This window comes from Psammomys obesus, unplaced genomic scaffold (assembly GCF_907164565.1).
Source record: "Psammomys obesus unplaced genomic scaffold, mPsaObe1.curated_primary_1811, whole genome shotgun sequence".
Classification (NCBI taxonomy): domain Eukaryota; kingdom Metazoa; phylum Chordata; class Mammalia; order Rodentia; family Muridae; genus Psammomys; species Psammomys obesus.
Window position 1 is genome coordinate 30656430 of NW_026592118.1, and position 11157 is coordinate 30667586.

At 41.1% G+C, this 11157-nt stretch overlaps 1 protein-coding gene across 1 annotated transcript; it reads right to left on the reverse strand.

Moving 5' to 3' along the window:
* Positions 1–2420: 2420 nt before the first annotated feature.
* Positions 2421–8078, reverse strand: Tfpi2 (tissue factor pathway inhibitor 2). Its single transcript, XM_055612873.1, has 5 exons — positions 7946–8078; positions 7507–7689; positions 5374–5553; positions 3572–3742; positions 2421–3318 (listed from the first exon to the last, which is right to left on the reverse strand). The coding sequence occupies exons 1-5, from the start codon at positions 8031–8033 to the stop codon at positions 3236–3238; spliced, it is 705 nt and encodes a 234-aa protein (XP_055468848.1). The 5' UTR covers positions 8034–8078; the 3' UTR covers positions 2421–3235.
* Between the last annotated feature and the right edge of the window lie 3079 nt (positions 8079–11157).

Below are 11157 nucleotides of genomic sequence, written 5' to 3' on the forward strand. Positions count from 1 at the left end.
GAAAGATAGTTACTTACTGGGTAGCATCATTAGCTATTGGTCTACAAGGTGGAGGCAAGATGAAGAACCCGAGATAGCATTGTGCAGGAAATTTGAAGCCCTGTTTCGGTTTCCATGGTTGTTGCAATGTTTGCGCTAAAGGAGATACAAGTCATAACACAGAATACTTCAAATAAACACCTTATGCCTTTTGTTTATGTGTGCCTAGGTGTATACGCATGCGTGTGTGTTTTGTGTTACAGAAGGAGACAGACGTTTAGTCAGTTTGTCTGGTGAAAACGCAGCAGGAGAATTTTTCTCAGGCTGGCGGTGAGAGGTAGGAAGGAGTTTCCCTTTGCCTGGAAGATGTTCCGGGACTAGTTTAACTCTTTCTCTTTTGAATTTAAAATTACTTTGTTTTTAGTATTCAATTGGCAAATAATGGGTGTGCTGGACATGTTTTTTAAAGAAATGGCAGAGGCCTGAGCCTTTAGAATGGCTGTGTGTGAAGGTTCTGCTTCTGACCAATGCTCAACAGATGTTTGTACATAAGCTGAGCTGGGCCCATGGTCTCCTAAGGACTTTTACTGTAGGGTAGTAATGCTGGCAAATACATTCACTTCCCTGTGGAGAATCTAGGAGTTCCTAGAATTCCTAAAGGCTCCGCATCACTCAGTCTACAGTCCCAAAACAGGAATGATTCCTCTGTTATCTTCATTCTCTATAGCTGCTGAAGAGTTCCAGACATAGGATTTATTCAAACAAAGCATCTTAATAGCATGTTACTATTTCTTGTTGCCAATGTATAGATTGCATTTCCTTGCCCTTTAAAAAAATGTGACCAACTGGTGAAACCAGAGTGTCTCATACAATACTGGATTTGGTTGAACACTTTCCCTGGCTTCTGACAACCTGCTCATCATTATCTCCTTACAATATGGAAATTTAATTTCAAGGTGTAAAAACTTGGAGAAAGGCCTCATTGTGTGTGTGTATGTGTGTGTGTATGTGTGTCTGCTTTATAAATTGTTTTCTTAAACAAGCACTATTTGGGTTTTTCTTAATGCCACTGGGATAGCAAAGAAAGGTATGACAAAACCTACGTTGTGAGTCTCAAGTGTTGCTTTAGAGATCTGTGTGTGTGTTTTACAGAAGTGGAGGTTCCTTTACATTGATATGTGTTTATATGTGTCTGTACACTGAGGTCCTTATTTGCTTTGGTGTTCATATTGTCTCCTTTTATTTCAGTGTGGGCTACTTAATGTTATTCTCCTGTTTACTTATCACAATTCATCAGTCTTTGATTGCTTCCTGAATTTTAGAATGATATGGCCCAGGTTCCTGTGAATAGTTCTTGTGTCGAACTTGGGTTTGAGGATGCCTGACAGTACTGCTTCTTGGTTATAAAGTATATTATTAGAACAAGAGAGAAGAGCAAATGTGCTTAGCGCAGTGGAATTGTCACTGCTTGAATAGAAGGGGAAGAACATGTATCCTGAAGAAAACATGAAGTCTGTGTTCATAATAGTTCAAACTGAAACTTAAGTTTTTGAAGATTTCTATTTTTTTTCCCTAAAAAGTATACTTCTACCTATTTTTTTCTCTTGAAACTAAAAACCATAAATCTGAAGGAGTCTTCAGTTTTGTTGAATATAGCGTCATAAAGGATCCTACACAGTGTAGGTTCAGAGTGACAAAAACTGCTTAACAATGACTGATTGCCGTTAGCCACTTGTCAGTACTTTATCTGACTTCTTTAGAATTTTAGATCCTTAGGTTGGATACTGCCAAGAGTTCATAGTCAGAGACTGCTTCTGAAATTAAGACTATGTTCAGTGTGCCTACTCTACTGTTCAACAGTTCCTTGGATTCTCAGCTACGCCTTTTTTAATGTTCAAAAGTGCCTATTTTCTTTTAATTTGTTTGAACTTATATAAAGTATAACATGTCCCAAAGTTAAAACTACAGGATCATTTCCCTAAAACTTGTCTTGTATCCGTGAACTCCATCCTGTTTGAGGTAACTTAAAACGTGTCGATAACATTTTAAATATGTTGGTATCTTCTGCAGTGGTTGAGTGTGTGCCTATTTGTTTTTGTTTCTCTAGTCCTTGCTTCTTCACTCTGTTCCTGGGTCTGATTTCATGCATTCTCAGACAATCTACTCATGCCTCACGTGTCATGAGCCAGTCTCCTTCACACATCTGCTTTGGTTCCGCTTTTCTGTGTCAGTCAGTGTTCTCAAGCATGTTTTCAGAACAACCATGACAGGTTTTTAAGTGAGCACCTCCTAGGGCAAACAGTGACTTACTTGTAATTTTGCTAAACAGTTACTTTTTTTTTAATTAATTACACTTTATTCACTTTGTATCCCCCCATAGTTACTTTTAAATATTAAATTTACTAAAAAGATATGTGTGGGTTCTTTTTTTTTTAATTCTCTTTTCACAGAGAATGCAATAACCACTTTTAAAAACGAGTTTACTTGTTAAAGCAAGTTAAAACATACATGTGTTTTGGTGCAGGGTACCTCTTACATAGCACAAAAGATCTGGTAATGCCTGCGTTCTCCAAAATATTTTGCCTGAGGAAAACCTGCAACACGTAATGCCAAAGAAGATTCCTGGCTTGTCAGAAAACAAACAAACAAACAAACAAACAAACTACACACACAGAATTGCATATGTAATAATTTTTTTCTAAGAAAATGTTTTTCATTTTATGAATCACCATTTTAAATTTATCCAGTAATAATTTTAATTTTGAAATAACTTCCCTACTTCTTAATATTGCAATCTGACAAGATAGGAATGGAAGTACACTTGGGAAAGTAAAATACCTCCGTGAGGGGGTTGATTAAAGTGTTCATAAATCAGCAACTTGTCTCCTGAGGCCTAAAATTTAATCCAAAGTTTTAAGTTCGTAATGAAATGGTTTTGCCATTCCCTTTGGTGCTCATAAATGTTGAAATGGCACAATTACATTGTCTTCTGTTATTTTAGTCACCATTGTCTTCTGAAAATTTTACTAGCCACCCCAAGAACTTGGATGAGTTATGTTCACATTCATATCTGATACACTGGAAGAATTTAGTCTCTTAAACTTCTGAACAGTAAATTAAAAATTATAGTTTCACATTTGGAAAGCAAATTACTATGAATAAAAATAGGTTAAAAACAGGTTAAAAAAGTGACGTAGCAGTAAAATCAGATGAGTAAAATAACTGCTGATTTGTTTCCTTAAGTACAAAGAAATGCTTAAGAACGTGGCTTCCAAAATCCAGGCTTTCTTCTGTATAAGAAACCGCTTTCTTCCTTCCTTTTCTTGGACTTCTTTGAGGCTAAAGACAACAAAACAGCAAATTAGCATCACGTGGCTCCAGTCTGCGGCTCACTTTAAATCAACACCTCCAGCACACTTCTGATCTGGCCTCATTTCTTCTAACCTGTTTGTAAAGTCAGTTCAACTCAACGAACTCTCACTTGCCACCGTTCCCACATGTGAAATGGCGTCTGTGGCTCCTGTGTCCTACAGCTAGACAGTCTGCCTTTGGATAATTCATTATCTTCAGCCAAACAGAAAAACTTATCTACCTTTACGGCAAGCACGTTCGCAATCATCCAGGTAATAAAAGTTATTTTCATTCCCACCACAGCCGGTATAGATGAAGCTCTCACAGGCTTTGTTTCTTGTATTAAAATAATAGCGTGTCACATTCGCAGAACACAGGCCTTCGTCTTTTGGACTGGAGCAATATGATGGAACTTTATGGAAGAAAGAAAGAAATTAGAAATGCTGTAATACCAGACTAAGTGGAGTTGCTGAAGGAACTCACAGAGACCTCATTCTGAACCCAAAATACTGAACCATCAATGAAAAGGGCATGTCTCAGGTCACAGGGAAGCTCACCTGCTTTATTTTGATTATTCTGTTTTTTTTTATTAAATTAAAAACTTAAAGTTCATATATATGTACGATGTTTATATCATTTCCTCCAGTCAACACCTCTCCTACCCCTCCTCAATTTTATAAGCTGAAATAAATCCATCTAAAGCTGCGTCTTTTACCTTTTGGGTGTGAAAAGAACTTAAGCCTCCGACCAGACAAGCTAAAATGGGCGTAAGCTCCAGAGGACAGTACCTGGCAGAGTTTGACAAACTTTCTTGGGCCACCAACAACTAGACCATGTACGTATATCCAATGCTTGCTCATGTGTGTTCAGCACAGTACAGAGCTCTGCCAAGACCTTTGCCAAAGAAGATTTCATGATTGAACTTTTTAAAAATCTGTGTGTCTCTGCGGCATCTGGTGGAAATGGCTGAAGAAATGAGGGGAAAGAGAGAAGGACAGGATTCTTTTTGTGTGTGATATAATTTGTAATCACCAAAGAATGAAGAAATTAATCCTGTATATTCCACTGCGTCATACACAAAACTACTTTCATAAGTTTCTAAAGTCTTGGCATTTATTAGGGCATATACTATCTTTATCAATTACTTTAGTTTGCATAAATAAGTTCCATACTGGGAGGGGAGGAGGGAGGGGCTTACGGGGGATACAAAGTGAATAAAGTGTGATTAATAAAATAAAATAAAATTAGAAAATATGATAAAAGTAATTTTTCCCTCTCTTGTTGTTCCCTCCCTATGTTTCCCTCTAATTTTTATCTATAAATTGAAGACACGGATAATACAGTATGACTATCACTTATCAAAAAAGCGCTTGGGACCAGAAGTGTTCCATATTTCAGAGTTTTTCAAATTCTGGACCCTCTGCATACATATAATATCTTGCAGATGAGGTGCATGAATGCAATTTTAAATAAGAAATTCATTTTGTTTCCTGTCCACCTTCTACACAGTTTTAAAGTAATTTAATGAGATAATATTAGTGTGCCTGCTTTTTTTTTTTTTTTTTTTTTCTGTTACCCATCAGCTGGGGTCAAGTGTGGAAATTTCCATTTGGGAAACAAGGTCAGTGCTCAAAAGTTTCTGATTTTCACAGTTCAGGTTTCCTATTTACAGATACTCAATTGGTGATCTCCAGCAACAAGAGAAAAAGAAGCAACGTTTTGTTAATGGCTTCGTCACAGTCCAGCTTTGAGGATTTTGCACATCGTTAACCTTCTGCTTGTGCGCACACGTGGAAAAATAAAGGCATAGTGCTTCCTACAGGGCAGTAGTTGTTAATTTGATTCCTGACACACACATACACACACACACACACACACACACACACACACACACACACACACACATACACACATGGTATCACACAATTGTGAAATCCCCAGCATGTAAACAATATTGATTTCATATCAAATTACTGATTTTTACCTAAAAATCTTAATAGACAGACAGCTTGAATAAAAACACCACCATTAAAGTTCTCTTACTTTCTTTTGGTTCACAGAAGGCCTTACATGTAGCTTCATCAGGAAATATATTCTTACTCATGCTGCACAGACCAGGCTTAAGGATCGCACATGTCATAGTACTCATATTGAAGAAATACTGTACATTAGGCTTATCACATGGATATGTGCTGAGTTCTAACCGGCAAACTGGAGGAACTTCTGGGGAAGGGAAAATCAATAAAACACATTATTCAAAGTAGTCTTTTTTGGCTCCTATCAAGAAAGCAAACAAGTGATGGGGAAAGCTGGGGCAAGAAGAATGAGCCCTTCATCACCATTGATAGGAAGTGAAACTGGTGTAGCTGCTATGGTAGTCATCGGGGAAGGTCCTCCAAAAGTAGAAACAGAACTGTTACATGATGCAATCCTATCACACTCGAGCATGTGGCTAAAGAGCCCTGAGTGTATACATCAAGAAATACCTGCATATGTGTCTGTATTCCTGTACTATTCACAATCCCCAAGAACAGAGACGCGCTAGCTGTCCGACAACACATGGGTCTTTAAGAAAATGGGGCTGACAGTACAATGGGATGTTTCTCAGGTGGAAATAAAGGTAAAGTCATGATGTTTCTAGGAAAAGGAAAGGAACTGGAGATCATCATGAAAAACAAAACAAGCCACACTCAGAAAGACAAATACCACCGATTTTCCCCTCACATAAAGAATCTAGGTTGAAGTTTATGTGCGATGAAAGTAGAAAGGTGGACAAGTGAGGCAAGGAAAAAAAAAAACAAAAAAAACCTCAAAGTGGGGAGAGGGGCAAAGAGAGTGTCCACGGTGGGGCAGGAGAAATGGCTCAGCCATTGAAGGCTAGGCTCACAACCACAAATATAAGAGAGTGTAGGGGGTGTATGCGGTATGAGAGCTAAGGTTGTACTATTTGGGGGAAAAGGACCAGCAGAAAGGGGCAAAGGATGAGACAGGGGGGAGGGGATGGGGAGAAAGTACAATGACACGTACGCACCTATGAATGAGCCTGAGGAAAGCCCACTGTTTGGATTGCTAACCCCAGAAACTAATAAGATGATGATAAAAATCAAAGCAGCCTTCTTAGTAGTACTTTCAGAACTTTATCATAATTTTTGAAACTACTGGGAAATGATAGCCGTATTTGATACTGGAATAGTAAGTTCCAAAACTCTTCCCTCTCATCTGAAGGTAAGCTTTTGATAGTGTGAGCAGACTTGGTTCAGCTGAGGCATGGGTTTCAAGTTCCATAGGAAGACTGTTCTATGATTGTTTCCTCATAAAAGGGCATTCACAGCCATATGCATTTCTTCCTGGCTAAGTTTGCTGACAGCCAAAGCCCTGTGTCTCCCTTAATAGATATAAGTATAAAATGACAAAGGAAAGGACAACTGACTGTTGTGAAGCTCAGCTATCTGAACCTCTGAGCTAAGTCACCCTTCAAAACTAAGAACCCATATGGATGGGTAATTGACAGGAAGGCACAGTGGTCCCAAAGACCTAATCTCTAGAAGTAATGATAGATGCAGAGGAACACTGAGGTCCTCAGCTTGCATGTATGGGCCCAAGATGGGCTCATTCATCTTTCCCAAAGTTCATGCAGGCACTGAGGTGCCATGGAATCTGGAAGCGGGATAAACTCCCCAAGTTAGTGGTTAGAGGTTTGGAGATACTTTGGGGAAACTTTGAAACCTTCAGGTGGGACTGGTACAGAAAGCCCCACCCATAACCAAGACAGTGAGGCTAGGGCAAAGTTAGGTGTTGTTTGTTTCTTCTTCGTTTGTGGTGCTGGTGGTAAAATGCAGCCCCAGATGGGGCAACCACTCTCCAGCGAAGGTCACACGTCCAAAAGTATGTGGACAGCAGAAACATTTACTCTTGGTGGGCAGGGAAATAAAGTTGGGTAGGTGGAAAAGGGGGCGAGGTGAAAATGACCAAAACGCATCTGCTGAAATTCTCAAAGAAGTAATGACAAACTGGGCTGGGGGTTGGGGGTCGGGGACAGAACCCCGGAAGTTTGTTTAGCGCTTTGGAAACCTCAGGCTAAAAGTCACAGGACGCAACTAGACCAGGAAAATCGGCTAAGCCCTCCCATTTGTGCATGCGTTGCCTGAGTCCAGTGCACCCCGGAAAACTACTTACTCTGGATATTTCCGCAAGTGCGTTCACAGAGTTCCTGAGAGCGGAAATTGTTGGCATTGCCTTTGCAGCCTCCATAGCCGAACTCCAGGCACTTCTGCGAGTTCCTGTCATAGTAGAACCTGGATATGAGATCCTGGCAAGGTCCAGCTTCCAAGGGCAAGAGGCAGATCTCTAATTTATTCCCTGTGAGGGGGTCAGAGGAAAGCAACAGGGTAAAAGTTCAGATTTGGTGCCTGGCAGGGACTGGAAGTTCTGGCCCCAGAGCTCACCACAGATGTTTCTGCACTCACTAGGGCATGACTTCCCCTTGGAGGCAGTAGGGACCTGGGGACAGCCTAGCAAGAAAGTAGGTCCCTAGGGGGCAGCAAAAAAAAAAAAAAAAAAAAAAAAAAAAAAAAAAAAAAAAAAAAAAAAGGTAAGTGGGATCCTCGGCCAATACCTTGGGCGGATACTGAAGCAAGACTACTTGCACAGCGCATCAGGAGCAGCGGGAGAATCCACAAGCGCTGGGGCATAGTCTGGTCCATCCTGCCGGGTGGAGCTGCAGCTCCCTGGGTGCTCAGAGGGAGGAGACCTCTAGGCTCCGGCTCACGAGAGAGCGGCCTTTATGCTGGCAACCGCCCCTGGACCCCTGATGGGCGGAGCACCCCCCCCCCCACACACACACACACAAAGTGTCTGATTCACTCCTGACACACAAACACACACAAAGTGTCTGATTCACTCCTGGGGCAGTGGCCTGTTCCTCCCCCGCACTCAGAGTGTCCCAAGAAGAATTTCCAGGGAGTTCAAAAGTTGAGCCTGATTCCCAAACTTTTGCCTGCAGCCTGTGGCATGCCTGTGGTGTATGGCAATAATGGGAAGCTGGCTGGCCAGAGGGAAATGACCCATGAAGGACTGCTCAAGGTGAGCCAGCTTTGCACCCTCACCTTAAAGAAACCTGATTCCCAGAGCGCATGTGAGTGAGGTCTACAGGGAAGACAGATCCATTGTTCTTAACCCATGTTGGTTTATCCCTGTAGACTCTGACATCGGCATCTATGCATTGATTCCAAACAAATTTCACCCAATAGAGGTTTGTACTCAGTAGAGGTTTTAAGGTTAGCCTTGGTGGAATGGCTCCTGTAAGAAATCACCACCCTAATCAAGAGTCACAACAGTTTTCTTTCTTTTTTTTTTCTTCATTTTTTCCCTCTTTTTTCTGAGACAGTGCCATGGATCTGAGGCTGGCTTTGAATTTGCAGTGTCATTAAGGATGACCTTGACATTTTATCCTCATGTCTCCACCTCCTCAATGCTGAAGAATGAGCAAATTTTCATCCTTCCAAAAGGTTCTTTTCTTTGGGCGCTCCTTTTGAGACACCAGCCTGTGCTGTGTCTCAAACGCAGGCCTGTGCTGCCTGGCTCCTTTGACCTCTGTGGCCGTGGATAAGTCTTGCCCATTCCTAAATTTCATATGCATGAGATTTTCTTTTAATTAAAATTTTACTTTTTACATTAATTACATTTTATTCGCTTTGCATCCCAGCTGTAGCCCCCTCCTTCATTCCCTCCCTCATCTCCTCCCATTTCCCTCTTTAAGTCCATGATTTTAAATGAAGTGCTCTTTAGGTTTATGGTGTTTGTTAGTTCCTTTGTTTTTTTTTAATTATTTATGTCTTCCTTCCTTCCTTCCTTCCTTCCTTCCTTTCCTCCTTCATTGCTTTTTGACTGGCTTCCAGACTGACTTCCAATCGTCTCCATAGCAAAGGATGAACATCAACAGACACCTGATCCTTCTTCCTCCACCACCTCCTAAATGCTGACATTAGAAGCCTATGTCATTGCGCCTTCCTTATCGTTTATGGGTTTTTTTTCTTTTCTTCAAATACTTTTTTTGTAATATATCTATGTTATGAATAGTTCAATCATTAAATCCAACATACAAATACCACACAGTTTCTAGCTTGTACCTATGAACGAAAGCACTCTGTGTGGAATGTGATTTTCACTATTCTTGCAGAGTGTAGGAGTATTTTTGCACAGGATCACACAAGATGGTCATTATTCTGTTTTACATCCTGGCTGCAGTGACGGCCTTTGCAAGGGGAACATGAAAGTCCAGAGAGATCTTCTTGGTGGATTTTGAAGCTTTGGTCAACACCTTCTCACATATCCCTAATCAGCACAGTCCACCAATTCTTCTGATATATTAAATTATGGCCAACATTTTATAAAAACATCAAAATCAACACTGAAAATTTACAGGAGGTTTTTGGGGAAATTGGAGGGGAACTTTTAAAGAACTCTTTTGATAAATGGTCTTCCCTTCTGCCCCATTTCCTCTTGTTTATCTGGCATTCTCTAATTAGTAACTATCCCTGACTTTTTTTTTTCCCTGAAGATACTAGGAGTCTAAAGATTTCTTTCAAACTTCTGGAAAATTCTGAAGAATACAACACAGTGATTCATAGTAGGTCAATACTCTGGGATATTTTGCACAATATGACTTGTCCTGTTTTCACTTGCCTCAAAGAGTGGGGTTGGATCCCGATGGAGACTAGCCTGGTCTGAAAGTACTGCTAATGCTACTAGACAGCAAAGATTAAGAGCTACCAGAGCACAGTTGTCTTTTCTGAGACTGATACTCCACCCAAAGACCATGAATGGAGATAACCTGGAACCCTTGCACAGATGTAGCCCACGACAGCTCAGTCTCCAGTGAGAGCCCTAGTAATGGAAACAGGGACTGTCTCTGACATGAACTCAGTGGCTGGCTCTTTGATCACCTCCTCCTTCTGGGGGAGCAGCCTTACCAGGCCATAGAGGAAGACAGTGCAGCCAGTCCTGATGAGAACTGATAGGCTAGGGTCAGATGGAAGGAGAGGAGGACCTCTTCTATCAGTGGACTAGGGGAGGGGCATGGGAGGAGATGAGGGAAGTAGGGTGAGATTGGGAGGGAATGAGGGAGGATGCTACAGCCAGGATACAAAGTGAATAAACTGTAATAAACAAATTTTTAAAAAAGGACTGCCAGAGCTCACAAAGGAAGCTTAACCATCAACTGGGTGGGAGAGAAACTGGAAGAGAGAAAGGGGGCGGGGCATTTGTCTCACTGATTTGCATGTGGTGACCCTTTCCAGGTGGCCAGTTGCATGCCACTGAGGGCTATAGCTTGGCAGAGGTGACTATGATCCACAGGCCAGAGCCAGCATGAGCCAGCTCTTGTCTAAATCACCAAGACAGCCAGCAGGTGCTAGAAGACACTCAAGCTGCTCCAACATTCTAGGGAGAACGGGGCTAGTGCCTCCTGGTACATTCCTCATATTATCAGAAAAAGGGAATTTTAGAAGTATTTCACCAGGTTCATGTTCAGAAGGAAAGTCAGCTCCAAATTTACGCATTCCCTTTTTGAATAGAATGGTATACATCTCCAAATTGGAGTACAATAAGTTTCAAGGACAACACAGAATGAGAGTTTTACTTCAGTGCTGAGGACTTATTTCTTTCCTTTATTCTCTGCTGGTGGACAGGCTATCGCCTGCTGTCCCTGGTATAGACACTGAGCCTTTTGAATCAAATCCAGGTGGCATCTTTAAATTTTTAAATTTTTTGAAGTGTGATGCTGTGTTGGGGAAACAGGCTTGGAAATCGCAGATCTGGACCCTATTA